At 37.4% G+C, this 27,098-nt stretch overlaps 1 protein-coding gene across 3 annotated transcripts in view; it reads left to right on the top strand.

The window, feature by feature from the left end:
• eps8l2 (EPS8 signaling adaptor L2) overlaps window positions 1-27,098 on the top strand; it is a 42,446-nt gene that overhangs the window by 11,594 nt on the left and 3,754 nt on the right. Inside the window, exons 2-20 of one of the 3 annotated variants that reach the window (XM_066669377.1) lie at window positions 1,136-1,186; window positions 1,729-1,775; window positions 14,102-14,166; window positions 18,249-18,410; window positions 19,398-19,547; window positions 19,978-20,057; window positions 20,368-20,468; window positions 20,998-21,074; window positions 21,240-21,366; window positions 21,526-21,614; window positions 22,492-22,566; window positions 22,680-22,828; window positions 23,851-24,004; window positions 24,777-24,811; window positions 25,080-25,185; window positions 25,268-25,396; window positions 25,984-26,065; window positions 26,384-26,567; window positions 26,823-26,955. In XM_066669377.1, the coding sequence (XP_066525474.1) occupies window positions 1,152-1,186; window positions 1,729-1,775; window positions 14,102-14,166; window positions 18,249-18,410; window positions 19,398-19,547; window positions 19,978-20,057; window positions 20,368-20,468; window positions 20,998-21,074; window positions 21,240-21,366; window positions 21,526-21,614; window positions 22,492-22,566; window positions 22,680-22,828; window positions 23,851-24,004; window positions 24,777-24,811; window positions 25,080-25,185; window positions 25,268-25,396; window positions 25,984-26,065; window positions 26,384-26,567; window positions 26,823-26,955 (1,980 nt within the window). In that variant the 5' untranslated portion in view covers window positions 1,136-1,151. Of the gene's footprint in view, window positions 1-1,135; window positions 1,187-1,687; window positions 1,776-14,101; window positions 14,167-18,248; window positions 18,411-19,397; window positions 19,548-19,977; window positions 20,058-20,367; window positions 20,469-20,997; window positions 21,075-21,239; window positions 21,367-21,525; window positions 21,615-22,491; window positions 22,567-22,679; window positions 22,829-23,850; window positions 24,005-24,776; window positions 24,812-25,079; window positions 25,186-25,267; window positions 25,397-25,983; window positions 26,066-26,383; window positions 26,568-26,822; window positions 26,956-27,098 lie in introns of those variants that run through there. The other 2 variants (XM_066669378.1, XM_066669376.1) reach the window with 2 other exon arrangements.

Genomic DNA, 27,098 nt, shown 5'->3' with positions numbered 1-27,098 from the left:
TATTACACCCTTTTAACAACATCAAATGATGCGGTTCTTTTTTGACACTATTGTTAATGTAACAAAAGTTTTGAGATTTGGATATACTTAGTACATGAAGAATCCTGATGGTTTCATTACTAATAAAAAAAACTATTAATTCTGCTTCATTGATTTAGTTCAGTGCAATATGTGAAATAAAAAGCAAAAACAATGTAATGTGGCATAGCGATCTATTTACCTTTTCCAGATGTTTGAAACGAAATGAATAATCAGCATAGCTTTTAATAGTGAAAATGTCTTAAAATAATGTGATTTTTCATTTCACGTTATTGGCATGTTAAACACTCCCTAGCTGTACTATTTAAAAGTTTGCGAGCTCTTCTGAAGGGGAGGAGTGGAAAGTTGGTGAGTTCTGTAGCCATGTGAGTTTTGGGGTGGCCTTGGCTGGTTAAGCACCATGTTTTTGTGCTTTTCAGAACTGCAATTGGGTCCAGGAATTAGCCAGAATTTCAGGACAATGCAGTGAGTGTATTGTTCGGACAGTCACTATAGAGTCTGAGCTGAATTATTCATTCTAATCATTCAGTCAAAGAGAGAGAGAGAGAGAGAGAGAGAAAGAGAGAGAGAGAGAGAGAGAGAGAGAGAGAGTTTTTATGAGTTTTAATATAGTGTACTTAATGTATACCATCACCTTTCTTTCATACTTGCCTGATCACAGTTTTTTAAGTAAAAAACAAAAAACAAAAATGAACACAGGAAACAGCTTTTTAAGCTTATGAGTCTTACAATAGATAACATATATTTGTTATATATATATATATATATATAGCTGAGGTCAAACACATTGTCACAGTTTTAAGAGAGAAGTAATATTTGGGCTCTTCATACTGTTCTAGTTATGATATTTACACACTATAGGACAGTTCATTTCTGTACAAGATATCTTTAGCTGCTATGAAAAGATGCAAAATAGATAATGAACCCCTGGAGGGGGCTCTAATTATATTTTCAATCAGTATTATTATTTGTATGTCTACTGTCCATTACAAGTTCGGGCCTAAATGTAACAAGCATCCTAATATCTGTCAGATATTTGCTGTCTTGTAATGTGCAGCCTTACACTCTCTGTTTTCTCTCGCTCTCTCTTTCTCAGGTGGATGTCGTAGAACATGAATGTCATGGAACCCCCAATTAAGCAGGCCAAGTGAGTATGGCATCCTTACAAACACTTATAATGATTTGCACAAAAAAAATCACTAACAGAGGGATATTTGAGCAGTGTGTGTACATTTTTGGGAGTTGAGAAAGAGGTGTGTGTGTGTATGTGTGTCAGGGTCTCAGCTGACAGAGCAGCTCTGTTAGGGAATGTTTGCTCTACCTTGCTTGCTGAACACACTCACTCTCTCACTCACTCACTCTCTCTCTCTCTCTCTCTCTCTCTCTCTCTCTCTCTCTCTCTCTTTCTCTCTCTCTCTCTCTCTCTCTCTCATACTCTATCCCCCCTCCTGACACCCATATGGTCTGAGAACCTGTAGATAATCTTAACCAGTCCTGTCCAGTGCAGACACACAGTGTTTCTGAACTGAAAACTCTTTTAATACCAGTGCGTCATTCGACGGAAATCAGTAAACATACAGATTTGGTGTTAACTGGCATTAGAATACTTGAGGAAACTGTGTGTTGTTTAAAGAAGACAATTTGAGTGATGAAGAGCAGAAGTCACCTTCCCTCTTCCTCTTTCTGCAGTGGGGTGTCCAGATCTGACAGCAAGATCAGCGCCAAGGCTCTGTACGGTAAGCAATAGATGTGCATCTAAGTATAATGAATGTTTGATTGTAAAGTTGTGACCAATTACGGTAGTGTAGCTGTTTTTTGCTTTGTGTAAACATTTCATTATGAATTGGTTGAAGGAATATAATTATAAATTGGATTTGTATAGTATGTTTTGAACAGTAAAATGCAGCTCACAATGTTGGACCTCATGAGGCCAAAGAAAGAAAAATGGCCAAAAATAAAATAACAAAAAATAATTGGGAAACCAACTATGAAAACATATAAAAATATTCAGAATGTAAGAGTTAAATAAAAGTAGAGTTAGAACAAGAATCGTATTGTCATGAATGTCAAAAATATTAAGAACAAGACTTAACATGCTTTTGGGAGTGCTACCTGTAGATCATTACTCTGTGACTTGTGGGAGGTAGTTATTTGGGGGTGTATAGGATAAAAGAAGCTTTACTACTGTTTCTGCATTTTTGTTCTTAGATCAGACAGTAATCCTGTATTTGATGATCTTAGAGATTGGTGTGGAGGATATTCATGTAGACAATCTGACATATAAGAAGCTGCTAGTTTATCTATGTCCCTAAAACTAGTACAAATTTTAAAATGTATTCTGATTTGAAAGGGGTGCCCACACAGGTATTATGCACTCACTCATCCGTGTTGGGGTTAGAGCTCTTGCCTCTGGGGTCTGTGAGCTGGTAATTTGTAATCTTTTTGGGTGAACCACACAACAGTACATTACAGTCATCCTGATAAGAGAAAACGACTGCGCGAAACAATTTCTTTGCATCATGCAGTGTTAAAAAAAAAGCCTTACTTTAGCACCTTGACTATGTCTAAGGTGAAAAGATGCTTTTTTGTAGAGCTGTCTACTCACAGTGCAATGACAGAAACACCTGTGTATATGTGGAAGCAAGACTGGAGCTTGATTTCTAACATCATCAATTTAGATGATCAGATCATCAATCAGATTTGCCCTGGGTTTTGTGTTTGTGATTACTTGGCCTGCCCCTTTAATTATTTGTTATGTGTTATGGATTTTTTTTTTTTTGCTGGACAACACTTTGTTTGCTGTTGTATATGAGCTCTTTCTGTATTTGTATAAATATACAGAGAGCAGACTATATATAATCAACAACTGTATTCTCCTCAGCTTCCCTTGTCTCTATGAATGTATTCCTGGGGTAGGCATCCATGCTCCACAGTCCTAAGGCTGTTAAAAGCAGCAGTGAGCATGATTTACATGGCTCTCATGGCTGTTACACACTGAGACTGAGACTAATGTGACCGCACCAGATTGAGCCAAACCAAAACAATTGACATTTGCTAATCAAATGGATGTGCCAGGAAATGGGGGGGAGGGAGTGAGAGGATGAAACAGGAAGGGAGATAGATAGAGAAAGGCAGGTAGATACAGAGAGAAAATGGATTTTGAATATGAAGAGTGTTATGTGAAAGTCAGAGACCAACATTTGTGTATTTACATTGTAGTCAAAATAGAAATTATATAGTTTCAGGAGATACCTCTGTGCATGTAAAGTATGTTACACAAAGTATTAAAAGATAAAGTCATTATGGGAGTATGAACAGCCATGTCAAGTTCCACTATGGCATCAGGTCTGAAAAAAATATTTTTATTATTCCACTGAGAGAGATCATAACAGATGGAGGATGCAATCAGTGTCTACGATTGAAGTTTCTGATTGAGTCCTGCAGAAAGATACCTCTGCAGATTTATTTAATAAAATGAAAGCAAGTTTCCCAAATTTTGTTTGTCTGACATACGTAAATGTATAACTTCTACTTAATACCCAAGGATGCCTCTATATGTGTGTGCGGGCACGCACGCGTGTGTGTGTAAATGTGCGCGGGTTAAGCATCCTTGGGTTTGTGAAAGGCACTACAATAAACTGAACTTATTATTATTATTATTATTATTATTATTATTATTGTAAATTAAGTTAAATTCATTGAAGGGTGGTCTCTGACTATTGCTGTGGTCTCTGACTAAGTACTGTTTTGGCAGAAGTGCCATGGCAACTGCTCTTGCAGTTTTGACATGCCTTTGTTGTAAAGTCAGCTTTATAGTTCTGTTGTGGTAATAATTCACTGAAGTCTCAAAATGTTAACTAAGGTCCTTGTAGGTGTGTGTGTGTGTGTGTGTGTGTGTGTGTGTGTGTGTGTGTGTGTGTGTGTGTGTGTGTGTGTGAGAGAGAGAGAACATGCACAGTCCCCTTCTATCCCTGTCTAGGTGTGTCTGTTATGAGTCTGTGGAAAAAGGTTGTGTGTGTATGGTCATGTTATAGAAGTGTATAAAAGAGTCTTTGAGAGAGAGTGTGTGCAGGAGGAGGCGTGTGTTCCTGCCAGCTCAAAAACACTTTTTCTTCTTGGCAAAAATTGTTCTATACAGATGTAGGTCATTGACTTGTATGTTATTACACAAAAGAGTGACAGTCACTGACAGGTAGCACACAATTTCAGCTGGTAATAAGTTGGTCTCCGTCTTACACTACCTGAAGATGAATGTGCAGTACTGGCCAAAATGTCTTAAGGACATAAAAACAAGTTGTAAATTATTTATTCTAATTAAATTTACAACCCAAAATCAGAAAAAATTGGGACTGAATAGAAAATGCAAGTAAATGAATGCTGTGTTTCTTACATTTACTTTGACTTGTGTTTCACTGCAGGCAATATAAACATGAGCTCTTTCATATTTTGTCTGGTCAATTTCATTTCAATTGTTGATTTAGTTCCCCAGCATGTTCCAAAAAAGGTTTGTAAAGCATTTGCCACTTTGTAACCCTGTCGTAATTTCTTAAAAAAAGACGTTTTGGCCCTAAGGATACCAAGCGTTGAAGTGTTTCAGGTGTTATGTTGTCCATTCTTCCTTATAACTTATGTCTTACAGTGTGTCTCCTGACATACTCTATAGTGTACAGGTCAGGACTGCGGTCAGGTCAGTCCAGTGCCCAGTCCCTCTTCTTTCACAGCCATGCTTTTGTAATGTGTGCAGGAAGTTCATTTCCTTATGAAAAATGCTTTGACGTCCCTGGAAAACGTATCATCCTGGGGCATATGTTGATCTAAGATCAAGGGCGAAAGACCCTGGCTTTTGGACATGCTGCTGATCATAGTCTGAAAGGTCCTTATCTTTTATCTGGAGCACATGGTGTTCATTGCTTCCAAAAAACATCTAGAACACTTATTTGTCTGAACAATACGCACATTTCCACTGTGTGATGTCCATCCCAGATGCCTCTGAGCCCAGAGAAGTTGACACAGCTATTGGACATGGTTAAAATAAGGTGTTTGTTTTGCACAGTAAGGTTTTAAGTGACGTTTGTGAATGTAACTCCATGTTGTAGTGCTTGACAAAAGTTTGCCAACGTTATCCCTTGCACATGTGGTAATATCAGCAATTGATTAATGAGAGTTCTTCAGTGCCTTCTGAGAGATTGAAGATCACAGGTGTCCAGCTAAGGCTTGCGCCCTTACCCTTTTAGCACTGAAATTCCTCCTGATACTTTGAATCACGTAACAATATTATGTAATATATATGGAGAAATGTGCAGATCTCTTCCAATCTTTTTAAGGTAAACATTATTTTTTTATGCATTTGTTGACAACGTGCTCAAACACTCAGCCTTTCATGGATACACTGCTTTTGTACAAATCAGTTTGATACACCTGTTTGACATCACAACTTTATTTCGTATTATTACTTCATTAATAGCCCTAAATGGCTCCATCATGACTTTTTATTTGGAATGTGTTGCAGGACTGTGTTGCAGGAAGTGAAATTAAGTTGACCAGACAAAACATGAAGTGAAGATTCATACTGTCTGCAATGAAATACAAGTCAAAGTAAATGTAAGAAATAATAACAGTGTTTGTTATTATTTCCATATTGTCTAAGCTTTTTCTGATTTGTGGTTGTAAAATCATTTGTCAGGAACATAAATGTGTTTCTGCCAATAAGAAATCATCTGTGAATATACAGGATAAGCCCAGTGAAAACAGTTAGACATTAGATAAATATCTGTATGTGACAGATGTGCTCATGATATATAATTTATTAATTTCCAATTTAATTATTAATTTAACAATATGCTTAAAGAACTCAGATGTTTTTTTAAGTAATTAAAACATGTACATCACTGGAACCTTACGCTTCAATGATATAATCTGTGAAGCAATACATCATTAAGGTCCTTTTTGTTACTCTGAAGCCATGATGTTGTTTTGTTTTTGTGGCATTACTTACATGGGAACGGTGTGCTTTGCTTAATCTCTCCCCTCACTCTCTGCAAACATCCTCTTTGCTCTGCTATGCAAAAATTCACACTGTCTCTCATCCTCGGCCTGACTGCAGTCCTACTATGTAAATGAGCCCGGGGGCCTTTTACCGGCCTTATACACCCTGGCTTATCTGAGCTGTGAGTGAGAGGCATAGGGACAGAGAGACAGAAAGGCACAGAGCGAGAGCCACTTTAAAACATCTGAGGTTGCAAAGAAGCTGCTTGTTTTTTCAGAGATTTGGGCTGAACACAGGTTATTATCAACAGCTGGACTACTCTCATGTACAGTAATATAGATTCTCTCTATTCTCAATCTTCTCACTGATTATTCTTTTCTTTTGTAAGCTTTATTTCCTCGTTAGTGTGACAGGATCATAGATATCATTGTAAATTGTCACTATTGGAGCAAAACCTTGTATCTACATATACATTTTTTCTTTTTTGATCACAATTTTAAAAGACCATTCACAATGTTTCAGATTTTCATGTTTAATGGAAATTAAAAGTAGTCAAAAAGTTTCCAGTACATTTTTTAAAACTGACTTACATTGAAAGACATTCCAGAGGCAAGGTTTTGGTCTGACAGCAATGATATGCTGGTGTGTATTTAAAACGGTAAAATGTTAGGTTTATTTTCTTACTCAGGATTGTTCTTCATGTTCTTTCAGCTTCCATTTCTCACATGAGTCTGTGTGTGTGTGAGTGTCTGTGAGAGAGAGAGTGTGAGTGTGTGTGTGTGTGTGTGTGAGAGAGAGAAAGAGAGATAGAGAGAGAGTAGGTTGAGCTCTGTGAATGTTTGTGGTGGCCCTGGCATATTGCATCTATTTGGCTTGTGTTGGCTTACGTGGGTTATTTGGAGATGGTCGTCTGTTTGGGGCAGATGGCACTGACCACATGGGTGCTTCATTTCCTGTATTCAGCAGGCAGTCTGTAGCATGTTGGCATGGTAACCTCACTGCCCTGGATGCTTGTAACTGATAGGCCCCTAAAGGAGTTGTCAGAACAGGTGTATTCACCACGGTAACAATATTAGGCTTGGATTATACTCTTCAGGAAAATTACAGTGTGATTAACCGTGTTTTGTTGTTTGTTGTTTTGTTAATCCCTGTAATTCAGATTCATAATCTGTAATTCAATGCAGCTTTACTCGCTGAGAAAATGTCATACATCTAGACATTCTTTGTTTTAATAAAGCACATCTGACAAATGCTTTTTGTAAAACTATGACTAAACAACACAAGTTGATTTTATATATGTCAGGCTGTTGCAGAACCATTTCTAAATCGCTCAGTATTTACATTGACCAGCCTTTCGTTACACTATCAGTTGCTGCTGATTTATTTCCCCAGTATTTAACAGCTTTATTTAGGCCTCTGACAAATTGTGGATTATTTGAACACATAGATACACACCTAAAAATAAAGGTAAAGTAATTGGCTCTGTTAGAAATGTAGCACAAGAAATGAGGAACCAGATCTGTCTTTTACAGATCAAGGCAAATATAGGAGTTATTTTGTAGAACTGCTGGGAATAACATAGGAAATAATTACACAGCACAGAGAAGCTATGTCTAAATCTATACAAGTTGAAGATTTGTTATCATTTGATAAGATCAGATGGTGATTCAGTGTGTAAATAACATAAGAGGAAAAGAGTGTCATCATGCTCTGGAAAGAGAAGGGAGAGGTGAGACAGATAACGTTACCTACTCTTCAGCAGTCACTTCAGGACAGTCCTGGTTCACACTGACGAGCCCTGTCTGTCAATGACAATGATAGAGAGAGGAGCTGGAATGATCTGGAAAGGAAACTGAGAGCTGTTCTTAGGTAGAATGGGAGAAAGCACACTTATTTGTCATTAAACAACTCTCGCATTATAGTATGACATTATAACAGAAATTCAGGCCGACTTACAGAAAGTGCATATAAAACAGAGCAGAGTAGAGGAAGCAGCAAGAACTGCCTTTGCAACTCTCACCTGAATATTCACTTTCTTAGAAAGTCATTTTATATTATATAATCAGTTAAACAGACATTAAATAATTAATTGCATGTTAATATAATTTACTTTTACCTTTTTCTACTTCTTATATATTTTCTCATTTCTGAGGTAAAGGGTGGCCTTTTATGCGCAATAGTAACATGATAATACATCTCGTTATATAACTTGGAAGAAACCTACTTTCAAACCAAAATTATAAAATAAACATTTTTGGCAAAACTTTGCCACATTTTATTGTTTATAAGTGGCTCAATGATGGCAAAATGATAATTAAATCACACTTGAATAGCCATTGAATAGCCAAAAAATCTCTTAATCTTAAAATAAATTAAATGTGACCTTAGGATTTCTGCAGACGTCCTGATTTCTCTTAAAGTGAAATATTCCCAGAACGTCCCCAAGTTGTGGATTTGTGATCTGAGAATATGATGTGGAGAGTGGACACTGGTCCTGAATCAGTGCATGATCGATACTCCCGACACGGCCCATGTGCCACTTAAGTGGCTGTCCTTGCGAGCTGTGAAGCAATTGGCGTAAATGTCAGCCATGAATAAGACATGAGTACAGCTCTACTTTCTCATTGCTGCCCACACGCGGGCACAACACTGCCCAACGCAAGCACTTCTGTTTCACTTCAACAGGAAGAGAGGGAGGGGAGGGAGAAGGAATGGAACGAGGGATAAAGGAAAGAAGGAAGTGATAGAACAGGTGGGTGGCAGAGAGAGAAAAGGAAAGAAGGTTGGGAGGGTGTTTGTTTGATAATGTTTCCCATAAGTCAGCTGATTTGAACATGTGCTCTGGCCCTTTAACACAAGGAGTCTGAAACAGATCACCAAGATCCTCAACTTCAACTGCTCTACGTTTTCCAGTAAATAAGGACAGTGACTCCAAAACAACACAACCTGATTTATATTAATCTAGTGTTTTTATTTATTTATTTATTTTTACCATTGATCCCAATTCAAGTTGTTTGATATTCAGTATCTGTTGTCAGAATACCCCCATCTGTCCGTAACTGCAAGGGACTGGTTCCAGGAGCCCCAACCGATACAAATATCTGCAGATGCTCAAGTATATACTGTCTTTAGGGGAACTTTGGGTGGTGTGTCCCAGTGTAATTTTGGTTCTTGGGATCAAAAAAAAATAAATGCTAGTGCCCCTTAGCACAGTATTGGCACACAAGATAAGAGATCCTGCCTTACACTTTAATTTTACATCTATATATTATGTATAATGCTTAATTCAATCAAAAATCTATGTAGAAACAAATAATACTGTGTTTTTTTGGATAGTGATAAAACTATATCTGTACATCTATTTTGTACATTTTTTATTATTCTTTCAACCCTTGATAGATTGCTTTTGTTTAATGACCTTAAAGAGAAAAAGAAAAACATTCATTCATTCATTCATTCATTATCTGTAAACGCTTATCCAATTCAGGGTCGCGGTGGGTCCAGATCCTACCTGGAATCATTGGGCGCAAGGTGTGAATACACCCTGGAAGGGGCGCCAGTCCTTCACAGGGCAACACAGACACACACACACCTACGGACACTTTTTGAGTCGCCAATCCACCTACTAACGTGTGTGTTTGGACTGTAGGAGGAAACCGGAGCACCCGGAGGAAACCCACGCGGACACGGGGAGAACACACCAAATCCTCACAGACAGTCACCCGGAGCGGGAATCGAACCCACAACCTCCAGGTTCCTGTAGCTGTGTGACTGCGACACTACCTGCTGCACAACTGTGCTACCCAAAAGAAAAACAGAATATCTAAAATATAATACTTGATTATAACATAATTTTAAATAGAGAAAATAATATTTAATTTGCTCTTTCTGTCTCTCTTTCTCTCTCACTCACTTGTTCTTGCTCTCTCTTCTTCACTTCAAATTCAAATTCAAGTTTTTCTTTATGGCACCCACATGTACAGGCTGCTGAATATATTTGTGTTTTTGTAAACAGCCCACAATTCAAGAGCAGTGCAGAGCAAAGCAAGGTATGGGTATGGTAGGTTTGTTATTATAAAAAGCAAATTTTTGCACTTTGACACTCTGGGCTGAGGTTTTGTATTTCTGAGCTGCATATTTGCATAGTGACTTTATAATAGACCTAAAATCCATCCTCTGGTCATTGACTAAACCCCTACAAAATGACTTTTTGAGTCTTTTGTATTTTAGGTGCTGGAGATTCTGTTTTCTATCTGAAATCTTATAAAGAGTTGTTTCTCGAATTTCATTTTCCCTGTTTTAAGAACTGCATGGAACCTCAAATCTCAATGTTTACTTCTGGAGCAGGCTTTTTGTAGGAGCTTCTCAGTCACAGAACCAGGAGACATAAGCTAATAGCATTTGACACATGCTCAACGAATACTCTGAGTGGTCAGAAGGATTCACTGATTTCTGAACAGTGCCCACCCCTCACTCTACATATACACAAATAAATGGTGCAAAAGAGAGTGTGCAGAACCTGTTGTGTGTGAATGAAAAAAAAGAGACTTGTAGCTACAGATTCAAGCAAATATAGTCTTTGTTTGTGCAGACAAATGTTCAAGAGAAATAAACTAAAAAACAAAGTATTTGTGAGAAATTGTACTACAGGTGTGTAAATCTTATGTTAAACAACTGTGCAATTTTTTTTCTGTTCTGTTTCATCATTTTTTGGAAATGCTTGGGAAATTTTAGTATTTGATTTTGCTTGAATGGAGGGTAATGTAACTACCTCATTTTAAAATTATCTGCTGCCTCTGAGGCAGCAACCATGTGCTATTCCACCTATTCCTCTACAGAGGAAGCAGAGCATTTTTACACTATATAAGATTAAGTAGCTCAATCAGAGGCGCAAATCAAATATGTAGGAAAGTACTTCTTCTGAATCTACTTCAGAGGCAGCACAGTTTTTATCGAGAGGTCCAGTCATAGAAAATTTTCTCAAGCCAAGGTTTGGAACATAATATATAACCTGCATTATAATCAGTGCCATATTCTGCATATTAAAATAGCTTTGTAGTTATAGCATCATTTTATTTAGTTAACACATTTGAATGTCAAGTCAAATGACACTTTGAATTACATTTCAACATATTTCAAGAAGATTTATAAATAAATATAAATAATAAATACTTTAATTTAACATCCTTTTCTTGTTTTAAATAAAATTTACAAATAAATCAATGATATAATGCATATGTAAATAAAGTCCCTACTGACTTGTCTTGTAGTTACAGTTGACTTTACTGCTTTTCCAAAACCAGCAATCTGATTGGCTCTTATTGCTGGATGGCAGCCTGCCCTGTGTGTGTCACTCATTTGCGTCATAGCGCTCATTATAATGCATAGATCTGATTGGTTGATGATTGGTTGAGTAGCTTATGTGTAATATGCAGAAACACGTGTTTAGTTTGGTGATTTCCTGGAGCACTAAACTTGAACCGTAATGTCTGGAAGAGTCACACCATTTAAAACAAACACTCTGTTCATAATTAAACATCTCTTTATAGTTTATCAGTTACAGGTACAGTTCTGCATAGGACAGCACCTGGGTCCAGACTCGGACTGCGGGCTGCCTATTTGTGACCCCTGGTCTACAGTAATAGCATTTCCTGCATTGCTGCATGATCAGAAACACTCATGGCACATTCATGGATCAAACTGTTATAAACACTCTCTGTAGCCTTTTGACACATTCATTTGTTCTGAATACTAAATATCAACAGTGGAGTGAGGTAATACAAATGGATTAAATTATAATTTCTTCTTTCAGTGTTTTGTTTAAGCGACTTTTTAGTGCTTACAAATGAATAGGTTTTGTTCAGATATTGTTTTACTTTTTCAAATTTACCTTATATTGTATTTGTGTGTTTCTTCCTGCAAATGTAAACTGCATGATTGACTGATGACGTGTTATGGTATTGTTACACTAAGCAGAAACTATGCATATATCCATCCATCCATTATCTGTAACCGCTTATCCAATTTAGGGTCGCGGGGGGTCCAGAGCCTACCTGGAATCATCGGGCGCAAGGCGGGAATACACCCTGGAGGGGACGCCAGTCCTTCACAGGGCAACACAGACACATTCACTCACACACTCGGACACTTTCAAGTCGCCAATCCACCTGCAACGTGTGTTTTTGAACTATGCATATAGGCCATCCTAAATGTGACTGACCATGGGCCAAGTTCAGGTATCATTTATAGTTTGATGGCATGGTTTGATATTAGGTTGTGGGATCCATGAGTAATTAAGGGAAAAATAACAATAGCTTAAAAATATGTGAAAAGATACTGCTGAATATCTTTTCATTTTAATATCTTTATCAATTAAATTAGCAAAACAATTTTAATATATTCTAAATCTAGTCCTTTTGATTAACACAGTCCCGTGCTGAAGATTGCACAGGAACAAAATACCAGAAACTTAGATGGTTACTGCTTGCGTGCATGTGTGTCAACGTATGTGTGTGTGTTGGATGAATAACATTTTATTAAATCACCTCAGTTAAACTGATTTATGGCCTGTGTTGTAAACCAAACAAGGACAGCAATATGAAAAAGAGGAGGAGGAAGTGAAGAGTTAAACTGAGCGGATCACGTAAGAGTTGACCTTTGACCCTGATGAAAAGTGTGAATTGAAGTGTACTGTTGACCTGTCAGTGAAGCTTGTCCAGTAAAAACTACCACAGTACTGAGAAACATTCACACTCACTAATGAGACCTGAGCAGCTGAGTGGAATTTCACTGGGGAATTGAATTTAAGCACGGTCAGATGGGTAGGAACGTGAGCTTTTTATTGTTTTGAATAAGCGGTTATGAAAGAAGGATTCATCTTTTTTGGTCTCATTTTTGTCTTTAATGAGGAGGCTGTCGAATCCAGAACCGGTGCTAGATTTTGAAATAGGTTTGAGCAGACCTTTGATGTTAACTCTTTTGATTCATTACAGTAAGTTGTGTATTTATGAAGAGACAATGTTAATTTTAATTTAATGTAAATGATTTTTAACTTCAGCAGAGTATTGTGATTGTGTTTCTGGCATTTTCCTTTGCTAACTGAATAATATCTTATTTGCTTTCATGAATTTTGTCTGTGTCGTGTGTTATCTCCAGCTTATTTCCTTATAGCTGTTTGATAGATTCTGTATGCCTAGCCTGTCTTCACACTTTCACTCCAAATGTGGCATTCAGGTTAGTCTGCTGCCTGTTCCCATGTCTGTGTGTGTGTGTGTGGGGAAACATTTATAATATGTGCTCCCTATATAATTATTCATGTAACATATTGTGCTAACAAATTGATCAAGTTCCACAGATGTGGAATGTGTTCCAATATACACAGTATATTTTCAGTACCTGATAGTTATTGTATCAAACTTTTAATCAGTAAACTGTGAAAGTACAGAGCCAGAAAAACACTTGTCTGAAAGTGAAAAAGCATCTGAATTTGAAGATACTCAGCTATATAAAATTGCACTGCAATAAATACATTTTCTTCTTTTGCTGGTGTGAGATGCAATGACTGATGGGCTGTACTGGTCCTTTCTCAGTATCAGTATGGACATAGTTGTGAGCAGATTAATTTTACACTGAAATTAATTTGGTTATATATTCTAACAATAAAAAAAAACAGAATTAAAAATGTTATTGTGTAAATGGTATTGTGATATATTCAGTATCAATAACAGTCCGGGTGTTCAAAAATGTAGTTGTGTGAGTTTTAATAATTTATTACTGTGACATTAACTAATGTTACCTTCACTGTTACGTGTATGAATTCTTCATTAAAAACTATTTTTTAGATGAGAAGCAAATAATGAAACTGGCTTGTAACTTGATTACTCACTCACTCACTCACTCATTTAGACATTTCCAGTCACAAACCTACATCCTCATATTTAGGAATTGCACTATATGAGGCACAATTTTTTTAATCAGTCATTCACATTTTGGAGCTGCTCCACTAATCTGTGCTTTGTATCAAAGACACAGTGTGTCCATTTTAACTTCATAACCATTTTTATTTCCACTTTTTAGAGCAAAGGAAGAAATACTCCAACTCAAACTACATCATGCAGGAGACGTCTCAGTACCATGTCCAGGTAAGGAAGTGTTTCTGTCCCTCCTTGTCTCTCTATGTTTTATCCGTTTCTTCACCTCTCTGTCTACTTCTGTCCCTCCTATCATCTATCACTCCATCTCTGTGCTAAAGTGGAGAATGACGTTTTTGTGCTTGTGGCCTTTCCAGTAACTCTGTGGACTCTGTGTAAGTTAATGTTTAAGCACATTTTCATTTTTGGTATAGCGTTGCCATAAAATAATTACAGTCATGTCTCTGGATTACTGATAGACATGGCATTGACTCACCTTAGAACCATTTTAATCAAGTCCAAATGCCACAGCCCTTCAACCTTGCGGAAGAAGAGAGGCAATGATTTTGCCTTTGCATGCATTGCATTGTTGTTATAGACTTACCATTGCTGGTCTGGATTTATTTTACAGTTCTAACAAGAATATTGTGTTCACCTGGCACATTTAGTCTTGAATACATCTAGGTGCAGTTTGTTCTTCGGAGTGACCACAGGAAATGTTGAACTCTGATCTCTGTATGTCTTTAATGCACCTTTCTAATGACTGTATTATGTAACTTCTTTTCTCTCTCCTTCTAACCCTCTCACTCCAATATTGTATTCAGTTTTCTCTTTCTCACAACAAGATATACATGCATGCACACATCAGACACACAATTTACATCTGTAATATCAGGGTTCTATAGCTAAGCACACTAGACTTCATGAGCTTACAGATTACTTTTCAAATGGCTTTGAGTACTGATTTCTGTTACAGATAATCTGTGTACAGTTTTAGGCTGTATCAACATGACAGCAGACCTGCTGTATAAACCCTTAATCTACTGGTACCACTTTAAGAAGACTACAAATATAAATGTTTATAAAAATCATATTTAAAAATCTGTATATTACATTGTTATTAATTGGGATGTAAGCACCTTAAAGGTCATTAATGCTCATTTGTAACACAGAGATAGAAAGGGCGACAGTGACCTCTTTTTTGTCTAATAGTGAAAGTGTCAGAACCTCCTGAAAATGTCAAGGTAAAGAATAAGCTCAGGCCTAAGAATGTTTATTTAGTCATTTCATAGGTTAAGGTATACACCACATTATCATCAGTGTGTAAAAAGACATATCTGTGGTTAATTGTTTCAGCTTAGTGGATAAATAGTTATTAAACCTATTAACAAATAATGTTCTGAGGCTAACTGGCTTAATGACGACTGATGGAGAAGACAGTGAGGTCAGGATCCCGCAAGATTTTAAACAGTGTAGATGGATGTGGGTTCACTATTTGGCATATAACAGGTCACTGGTCATTTTCTATCAGTGTGTTATAAATAATTATTAAGTTTGATGAGTTTAAAACCTTAACAATAACCATTAATAAACAGATTAATAAACCATTTATGAACCATTTTAAGTCTAGTCTTATTCTGAAGTGGTGCACTTTTAAAACCAATGGTTTTTTAATAAAGGCAATGGTTGTATTTAGAAACCTGGTTTCTAGTTAGAATCATCTATATGTTGAAATGGTTCTTTGCACGGTAGAAATGATTATTACTTACTATCAATGTGTTTACAGCCTTATTACCATTAATAAACCAACTGTAAACCATTTATAAACCTCTATATGTGTAGACATATTCAAAAGTGGTACCAATATACAACAACAACAAAAAAAACATATTTAAATACCTCTACTCCTGGAAAAATCTGGATCTTAAGTCATTATTTTCTTATAAAAATACAAAGATTTTTACAAAAAAATCTTACAAAAATCTTTTCTTATAGTTAATTCCTTGTATAGTAAATAATTGTGATTTTGTGGTTAAATAGTAGAACTGGTTGGTTGTATAACAGCACATACCCATTAACCTAACATTAAAATTTTTATCGGATTCTCTTCCAATATAGGAGCACGTTGTAGTTCTGATGTTGCAGACTCTAGTCCCTCTGTGGCTAAAAGCAGCACTGGTACTGGCGTTTTTAAGCACTGTGTCCATTCACTGTCCACACTGTGAGACACTCCTACCTCGTTGGTCCACCTCATAGATCGTAAGTCAGTAGCTCATCTGCTGCTGCAGTTTGTGTTGGTCATTTTCTAGTCCTTCAGTAGTAGACACAGGACACTCTTCACCAGATATTTTTGGTTGAAAAGTCTTTGGTCAGTCCAGCAGTGACACTGACAGCTTTAATAACTCTGAGTGTCTGATCCACTCATAACAGCCCAACACACACTAACACACCACCACATCAGTGTCACTGCAGCACTGAGAATGATCCTCCACCCAAATCATACCTGCTCTGGCAAGGTCCTCTGGGGGTCCTGACCATTGTAGAAGAGAGTGAAAGGGGGAAAACAAAGTATGCAAAGCAAAAGTTGGGCAACAGTCTGTGAATGTAGAAATACAAAGTGTCCCAGTATGGTCAGTATTACTGAAATAATGGACAGTGAGTGTAGAAAAAAGGAGGTGGCTTTAATGTTATGGCAGATCCATGTATTTCCTTGTCACAGGGGTGACAATGATATCAAAGCTTTCACATTTAAAAGAACTAGGATAAGGGTGCATATTCCAGCATGCAGTATCAGGAAGGTGCTTGATATACTGTTATGCTTCATAGTTAGAGCTCAGCCCTGCTTCCTGTCTGCTTGTTTTCATTTCTATTACCTGGACCATTAGACTCTAACTGAATTCCAGTTGTCTTTCAAACTCTGTCCAAAGCTCTCTGGCCATCGGAGGAGACTTTGATCGGATGTGCAGATAAATGCGTGTGTGGTTAAATTAGATGTTTAATGCATGCAGGTAACGTGAACCCCTCTGGCACTCACAAGGATCAGGGTTTTTTTTTTGTTTATCAATTATGGAGGATGTTCTAAATAAATATGGCACTGTTTGAGTTTAACCATAGATATAGGTCAGAGGTGGAGGTAGGAGTATCCCTGCTCATTTTGGTATGATCCAGCTGATGAAGTATTTATTTAATACACACACATACACATACACATACACATACACACGCACACACAGTTGACAAAAGGTGTTTACCAAGGGCAGTGTCAAAAATGGTTAGTCAGAGAGTAGAGATTACATTTTTTCCACAATAAAAACTCTGAACTACATCAAAAATGTGTGGGGCACAGCCTCAGTTGTTTGAAAAGTCTTAGGTCTAATGCAAGCTGGCATATTTCCAGGTCGTTTCAGTGTTGCAGTGGTTGCTTACCACATTCCAACTATGCTTTGTGGATTGTTGATTCAGAATTTTGCAATTCTGTCTCTACTCTGTAATTTTCTGCTCTTTGAACTCTCTGCTTGAATGGCCGGAAGAATAAGAATATAGCATTTACAAAGGGCTGAAACAATGAGTAGGTGAGGCTATCACCATGACACACCAATGATAAATATACAGACATTTCCAAACTTCCTTTTGACAGTGGCGTGGTTAGAATTTAAAGTAGGCTAGTTCTTTTCTCTCTATGGATTGGTGTTTATGCTAAAATTTATGTTTTTATGTATTTTGTTTATATGCATCTCAGGTCACTTTCACACATGTACAGTAACCCAGAGATGTTGTTGCAGATGTCATGGTGATGCAAAATTGCATACTACTTTCAAATACTAAAAACAAGCATGTTTTTGTAGTCTTTATTTTCAGTGATTAAATGTAGATGAATATTTGTTTAAAAAGTGTCTTTAACTACTGAACAATTTATAGTTCATTACTATGGCTATATATATATATATTGGCATGGTAGCTTAACTCTAACACTGTAACATCCCGATATGGTATGACAAGAGGAAAGAATTAGCTGAATATATTTTTGGCATCAGCTTCTTTAAAACAGAGGAGAACCTCCTTCTGAATGCAGACGATGTCTGTGCTCAAATATAGTTTGGGGCGGTACAAACAGACCATTGTGAAACTGAAGAAATGTAAATGATAAAAATAATGCAGTAATCACAGTTAGGCCTACTTGTTTTGGCCAGAAGACACATTTCTCAAAAACACTGAAGACAGACATGCTCCTGAAGGAAACACTACAACTGTAAACTTACTGCTTGATTAATTATCTATATATAAAACAGAAGGATATCAATATCTCTTTTTAGCATCTCTCCACATTTATAATGGACAAGACTGAGTCCATAGCCACAGTAGATGATGCAGTGAAGAAACTAATCCTCCTGGACTCTAAGGATAAAATCTGGACCCAAGAGATGCTCCTGCAGGTCAGCGACAATGCCATCAAGCTTTTGGACTGTGATACTCAGGTGAGTACTTATGAGTTTGTGTACGTGTGTGTGTGTGTGTGTGTGTGTGTGTGTGTGTGTCTGTATGTAGACCCCTAAGTGGGAACACATATGTTAGCTAATACATTCAGACAAATGTTTTCATTCAAAGCAATTTACAATTCTAATCATGTTACAAAGGTAGGCAAATGCAGTGTTTAGAGTTTTGCTTGAGGACTCATATTGGTGTAGCATGGTGTGCTTAACTGGGCAGGGAACTGAACATGAATGCTTGTTCAAAAAATGCTTGTTTTTTTCCAAGCACACGTATATTACTGTAAATACAAATAACATTAACATAATAGTGTTTTAACAGTTTTCAATTAACCATTACTTAATTTTTCTTGTACTTCCTGGTATTACCTGTATTTATAATCAAATAACTTATTTAGCTAAACATGTGAAATCATCTGTGATAATGTTGTATAATCATACGTTTCACACAGCCAATTAGTTTTTGAATACATTACGTTTTTGTTAATAAATTACATTAAAAAAAATACATTAAATTGTTAATAATAGGTTTTGTTAATAAATTCATTCATTCATTTTCTGAAACTGCTTAATCCTGTTCTGGGTCACAGTGGGCCTGGAGCCTTCCTGGAATCATTGGGCAGAAGGCAGGAACAAACCCTGGACCTCAGCAGTCACAACGTCTCACACACACACACACTTCTAGACACTTTCACACAGATAACCCACTTACCAGCATGTGTTTTTGGACTGTGGGAGAAAACCTGAGCACCTAGAGGAGGCCCACACAGATATGAGGAGGTCACACCTCACAGACAGTGAACTGAGGCAGGGATTAAACCCACAACCCCAGGACCCTGGAGCTGTGTGACACTGTGTGCCCTATACAATGTTTATTTGCATATGTGCAATATTAAAAAATATTTTAAAGATTTGATTCTTATTCTCTCTCTCTCTCTCTCTCTCTCTCTCTCTCTCTCTCTCTCTCTCTACCAGGAGGAACTTGAGAATTTTCCTCTCTCCACAGTACATCACAGTCAGACAGTGCTGAATAAAACGCGATATCCCTCTGTCCTACTGCTTGTCTGTCAGGACAATGAGCAGCACAAACCAGACATACACTTCTTCTGCTGTGATGAGGTGGAAGTAAGACTCACACACACACACACACACACACACACACACACACACACACACATTTGATTTATATTGGTGTCGGCATATGTCTGGTTACAAAAATGAATCACATCGAACATTACTTCAGATTTGACTGAAACTTGAGGACATACCGTTAGGAAGAGCCATGTGTTTAAGTGATGCTTGGCTGCTGTACTAAAATGCATATTATTCAGATACACTGCATTTATAGCCTTCTTAAAATAATTTTTGAAAATCTATGCCATAAGAAACAGTTTTAGCAATCAGCATTGACAGATATGTAAATAAATAATATATTGTCCCATAATTCGAGGACCAGTGTACTCCTAACTTTATAACTGCATTTAGAGTGGAAAAATATATGTTGGATATATTATATTATTTGGTATAGGGAAACAAACAAGTGTGTTTGTTTTAGGCGGAGATCGTTCATGCTGACATTGATAGTGCTCTGGGAGACAGTAAACACGGCAAGAAGATGAGACCTCAGACACTAAAGTGAGTCTTAAGTACATAATTGCAACCAAGCCAGGTCTGTCCTTCACTGGTCTGGATACTGTCCATGATAGAACCCTGTTTCACCAAGATATGGTCCTGTATATTGTGCCTGGGTTTAAATTATGTGAAGGATGCACGAACAGAAATGCACATAACAGAAAAAAAGTTCTGACACGATTCTTTGACAATTCTGTGTAATGAGACTAGGTGTTCTTATTATGGCCTTATAAAATTAAGCTCTAAGTATTGCTTTTAGTGTGTGCTATATAATCCTGCATATACTAGACACACCCACACACTTTTCCTCCAGGATGAACCAGGAGAAGATGAAGCGTCATCGGGAGACGATCATCCCCCACTCAGAGTCTAAAGGGTCTGCCCCTGGGGTCAAAGGTCGCGTGGACATGAAAAGTGAGACATATACACATTCATTGACACAGACAAGTATTGTCAACAGAGGTTTAAAAGTACCACTGCATTGCAGGGTTCCATTTCAGTTACCATGTCTGAATTAATTGTAAGTAATTATAATAATATTTAAGTACAGGATGTTCTCTTTTAACTGTACAAATGTACCACATACAGTCATTCCCACAGAATCACAATGAAACTTAATAATGTGAAGCTCAAGATGTACACACCTATTATTCATGGACTGAGAGGACTGTGCAAAAGTCAGAGACCACTCTTATTGTTACAGTTCCAGCTTAAATGGTCATTATATTTTTAACATATATGTTTGAGGAGATTAAGTAGTAGCAAATATAATTGTGTAAAGAGTGTACACCACTAGATGTTAAAAAAAAGAACAATGGACTGGCCACCCGAGAGCCCCAAGCTTTGGGTGTGTTTTTGTTTATCTGATCTGTTAAAAAACTAATAACTTTTGCACATGGACATTTTTTTAAGCTCTCTCCGTGTGTGTGTGTGTGTGTGTTAGATGTAGAGGGACACGGTTCAGCTCAGCAGGATGCAGAGTCCTTTGAGAAACTTGCCCAGCGCATTGAGAAAGACGTTGTGAGTGCACCTTTTACTGAGTAACATCAGATGGAGCACATTGTGCTCAAACCCACACAATAAAAGCGTGTATCAGATGAACAGTGGCACGAAGTTGGCTTTAATGATGTAATAGAAGCAGTTTTCTCTATCTCTCCCTAACTGCATGTGTCTGTGTTGTGTTAGCAAATTCTGAACTGTGCTCTGGATGACATTGAGGTCTTTGTGGCACGGCTGCAGAAAGCAGCGGAAGCCTTTGCCCAGCTCAATCAGCGCAACAAAAGCAGGAAAAATAAAAAGAGAGGACCAGCAGGTATTTTCATTCATCTCAGCTCAGACATCCATTCACACAGTTTGTCTTCATGAGGTTGTTACTCTGTATTTAGTAGTTAGCCAGTCTTTAATATTTCTTTATAGTGTGTGTTTGTATGGGTGGTAATGACTTAAATTGCTGCTCCATACTTCTCTTTAGAGGGGATGTTAACTCTAAGAGCTAAACCTCCATCTGAGGCAGAGTTTATTGACAGCCTACAGAAGCTAAAGCTCTCCATCAACCTGCTGGTGAGTGTCTCTTTGGGCTCCAGAACAGGGCCTTCTTTCATGTCCCTTCCCTCACTGCCACACCCTCAGCTCAAACACAGTCTAGTTGTGTATCCAGTGGTTTGGGTGGAATCAAATGTAGCATTTAAATTACACACACCCAAATACAAGATCGCTTGTTTCTTTAAAATACAGGCTTGTTATTCAATTTATATGACTCAGTTACCCCTTAACTGGGATCGTCCATGGGTCCAAAATTGTACAGCTTTACACTGTAGTCTGTTGTTATTGAGTAATATGCTTTAAGTGGGATTTAAATTGATTAATTTTAAGGGTTATTACTCAGAAATTACCCTTAATATTTCTGTAACTACTATAAAACTAAGTATGAAATTTTAAAAAGCATTTTTACCACTAAAAAAGCTCTTTATAATCAGAAACTGTAAAAACCACTTTCCAGTGTCCACAGAAATGTTACTGAACTTTACCTATGCACTCAGAAAAGAAAAAGTGCTGTACAAGTACATTATTATGTTCCAGCAGTGGTTTTAAAGTCCAATTGTTCCCTAAAGTTACATTACATCCTCTTCTTTAATATTATATTGAACTATATTATTCCACGAAAATCAATGTAATTTAAATAAGTACCGTTAATATATAATGTAAAGTTATTTTATGTTCTGAGAGTGTAGAGAGTTTTTAGCACCTTTAGATTTGGAACTTAATTGTACCATATGTGTTACTCATCATAATTTACCCATATTTATTATTATTATTATTATTAAAAAAAAAAATACCAATACATGTTTCCCATGGGAATGGAATAAAAGGGAACTCACACTGAGATAACTGAGTTATAGCAGTAAATGTACTTATTGAGGTTGTGCTCCCTCTGCAGGCCAAACTGAAAAAGCACATTCAGAACCCCAGTGCTTCTGAGCTTGTCCACTTTCTTTTTGGACCACTGGAGCTGGTATGTATTAGAAACAAAACACACACACACACACACACACACACACACACACACACACACACACACACACTAACAGTAGCTGTATTATATTTTGCTTCTATAATGTGGTGTAGGTGCTGCAAAGTTGTGGAAGTCCTGAGCTGCCTCGCTCAGTCATCTCTCCTCACCTGTCCCGAGATGCAGTGGAGTTTTTGAGAGGACACCTGTCCCCTAAAGAGATGACCATCTTTGAATTGCTGGGAGATGGATGGACAAGACCCAGGTACGGCTACTGCTCATTATAACCTGATCGTTATATCAGAATTTATATTTATTCAATAACAGAAAATAGCAAACTTTGCACACTAACTAATGTTGTACAAACTATGTCCAAGGCCGGGTCTTGAAAAACCAAAATGGTGAAAAAAAACTAAATCTGAGTAAGAGCTATCCCGCTACAACCAGTGTTGTATTTAAGGCTGACACTCTGTCAAAAATATCTCCAATTTTAATCATTTTGCAACTGGTATTATTGATCCTAGTTTTAGATCTCTCCAATAACAAAATGTTTATAAACTCCAAAAATTCAAACCCTTTTAAGAGAGCCTTCTGATTCAAACCAAGGTTTAAGAATGTTTTTGGCAGCTACTTAAGCTGTTTATAAAACTCTCTGTTGAATTGGAATAAACTTAGGAAGGTAATCATCATTTAACAGGCATAAAATGGACTGCTTTATAAAGGTTTTGTTAATTAAAATGGACACCACATATATAACAAAATCCCAAAATTTAGAAATTGGTTGACAGTTATAAAACATATGTACAAATGTACCCATAACATTCACATTACCATTCTGACAGAGGGGCCTAGGATTGTCACTTAATTTTAAATAAAGTATAGGGGGAGGCAAATGCTTTATAGATAACTTTGTACTGAATTAAGAGACATTAGAATTAAATGAGGATATTAAACACCATACTTCTCTTGATATAGCAAGATGAAAAATAAATACAACTTTTATATACTCACATACAATACATGCTCACTCTCATTTTAGCAATCACTCTACAGAGGGGAGCCATTCAGTGCTTTGCATCAAATACCCTTTTTGTCTTTGTTCTGCAATATATCAAACTGAGAGTATAAATATGACCAGTCCTGGCTGGGTACAGTGAAAAAGCCACTCAACTTCCTTAACTTTTTTAATTTTTTGTGACTGTATACATTTTGGTTGGTGGATGCACAGGGTTTTTAAACTTCATTTGAAGTCACAAGGAACACTCTTGCTCTCTCTCTATTTCTTAGAGCTGACTGGCCGAGGGACCAGTGTGGACCTCTCTATATCCCAAAATTTCGAAATGGCTGGGAGCCTCCAGTGGAAATTTTCCGCTCATCACCGTGGGAGACAGAATGTTCTGGTCCCATGTCTCCCTCCCCATCAGCCTACAGGACAGAAGATGTGAGATCAACTTATTTTTATTCACAATTACGGATTTTGTATAATTACTGCAACATTTTTTAAAATTGTTTAAAAATCTGTTTAAACTAAACAAATATCTTTATTATGTTAATATTATTAACATAATATTATTAATTAAAATTATTATTTAATTTAACATCTATCATGACCCAATTTTTTTTTTATATGTAATATTGAGAAATATTAAAACATACATTTTCTGTTGGGACCTTTGTTCCTTACAACACACTGTATGCACCTGTTTTATATTAATGCGTTTTACAAATAATATTTACAACCATTTTGTGAAATAATTTATTTAAACTGTTCGAAATGGCACTGGGCAGTACAGTGGTGCAGCAGGTAGTGTCACAGTCACACAGCTCCAGGGACCTGGAGGTTGTGGGTTCAAGCCCCGCTCCGGGTGACTGTCTGTGAGGAGTTGGTGTGTTCTCCCAGGGTTTCCACCGGGTGCTCCGGTTTCCTCCCACAGTCCAAAAACACAGGTAGGTTGATTGGTGACTCAAAAAGTGTCCCTAGGTGTGAGTGAATGAGGCTCTGGTCCCACCACGACCCTGAACTGGATAAGCCGTTATAGATATTAAATGAATGAATGAATGAATAAAGATGGAACTGTGAAGAGATTTTAATAAATTAGTGGAATTTCACTTTAGTATTTATTCACATCTGCTAGGATAATCTGGCTAAAATGTGCAGTGTCTCACTATAATTATTTTCAGCAAAACTTTCTTTTCTTCTTTTCCTTTCATAGTTCTTTGGCTCACAGTCCTCACTATCATCGAATGGGTGAGTCTATGCAAACCAAAGCCTTAAAGGGTCTAAAGGTTCTTAATACAAGAGTGTTAAAGTGTCTAAATTCAAGTGAAGAGTAAATACATCCTATATATAATTTTTGTGCCCCGTGTTATATATTATCTATAGAGGTGTGAGTAGGCCTACTACTGAAAGATTTTTAATACAGATTTGTAGCCTTGTTTTTATTGTTCACTTTACATGAATTTAGTATAAGAGAATCTGTTTCACTGACTAAATTTCATTTTTTTAATCCATGTAGGTCCTATACAGCACATTCTTCTGGCAGGAAATATGTCAAGATCCGCTACCACTTTGTTGCTCGAAATGCTAATGAGCTCTCTGTTCTTCAGGATGAGATTTTGGAGGTAAGAGAGAGTGAGAGAGAAAGAGGGTGTTGGCAGAGAGGTTGGAAATGAGATTAACTGATCAGATATTATTTGTATGTAGGTAATTGAGGATGATAAGCAGTGGTGGAAGTTGAGGAATAGGAGTGGCCAAGCTGGGTATGTGCCTTACAACATGCTCGATGTAATTTCACCAGAAGATCTACACACCATGGACCAAGTGTACACCCAGGTAACTCACATCAGTCTACACTCGCCTTCACCACACTGTGAATAATGTAGCACTGCCTGTGCTGAGGCAGACTGTAGGTTAGGGTACTGTTTGTTTTTTAATCTAGAATCTAGCAGCGCTTACAAGCATTATGTGGAAAATGACCCAGAGCTAACACTCAGCCACTGTATGATGGTCCATAACACAAAAAGGGTGAAAACAGGCGTAAACAAAATCAATAATACACAAATACCACAGTCATAATCAATAACAGTAAACACCACAAAAACCCTTAAATGAATGAGAGGGCACACAATGCATTAGAATAGAAAATAACAGAATAGTGAATGTGTGAGTGTGTGTCACCCTGCAAAGGACTGGTGCCACCTCCAGGGTGTGTTGACACCATTATAAAATGTCTGGCAGTAATAAATTATGTCACCGCTTAACTAAACATGTAAATTTGCAAAAAATGTGAATGTCCATGATTCTGAAGCTGGGCACTATCTCCACTTTCTCACCATTGATGGAGATTGGACCATACTCATTATTCAATAACTTCCTGAATAGGAGACTTAATGCCATCTCTTTCTGTCTCTCCCTCACAGCCCTTTAAAGGTTCATCTCCCTCAGGTTCTTTGGGGAGAGGGGACATGTTTGACATGCCAAGATCACCACGCGATAAAGACAGTGAGTTTGTCTGGAACTTCAACATGTTACTCACTCATAACATCACACCATTTATCCCTTGCACTGGGTAAACTGCCATGGTGGACATTATGAATATATGAAAGTAGTGTTCAAACAAATGTATCAGTGTTTTTTAGATTTTAAACTTCAGCCATTCAGTTTGTAGATTTTGCTTTTCCTTTGTCCTAAATATTTTTGCAATAAAACCTGGGTATCATAACACACTGCAAGAAATGTTTGTAGGGCTAAAGGCACCTCAAACTCTTTAAACCTTTTCACTTTCTCTGTCTTCATCCTCTTTCTTTCCTTCTCTGTCAGTCCGAACTCAGAAGATGGATGAAGTGAATGATGAGCTGTTAAAACGGATCACCGCGAATAAGACACAGCAGCCAGCACGTAACTTCAAAGTGGAGCGACATTCCAGTTCTGCCACCCCCCTCACGTTTAACTCCAAGTCTGATGAAGTCACTGCCTGGCTCAAGGCGAAGGGCTTCTCCAAACCGTGAGTTCATTTGGACTAATTCAAACTTCCATAATTCCATAATTGGAATACATACACCTCTCCAAATCATCCTAAAGGTATTAGAGAGTGCTCCATAACTTCAAAGGATTCGGTTGCACTGCGCCACAGCCCAATGCCGGTGGGCTTTATTCCCCTCTGGGACACACATGGCACTGGGCATTTTGAGGCTCCTCTGCAGTTGCTCAGAAGTGTTCCAATATGTTGACAAAAGCTATTCGCATTTGTGTTTGTCAGGACGGTGGACTGTTTGGGTGTTCTGAGTGGAGCTCAGTTGTTTTCTTTAGAAAAGGAAGAGCTGAAGGCTGTGTGTGGTGATGAAGGATCACGTGTCTACAGTCAGCTCACTGTGCAGAAATCCCTGATAGAGGTCAGTCCCCCTTCACACTTCACCTAGAGACAAACAAGCACAGATAACCTAGAGCAACCACTGATAACTCACCTGCTGAATCAACGAGCTGGAATTAAATACATTATATGGGCTCAGTCTTAATCTGCAAGCTCTTGTAGGCA

The sequence above is a fragment of the Hoplias malabaricus genome, chromosome 4, assembly GCF_029633855.1.
Source record: "Hoplias malabaricus isolate fHopMal1 chromosome 4, fHopMal1.hap1, whole genome shotgun sequence".
NCBI classification, from domain to species: domain Eukaryota; kingdom Metazoa; phylum Chordata; class Actinopteri; order Characiformes; family Erythrinidae; genus Hoplias; species Hoplias malabaricus.
This window is presented reverse-complemented; position numbering and strand designations above follow the sequence as displayed.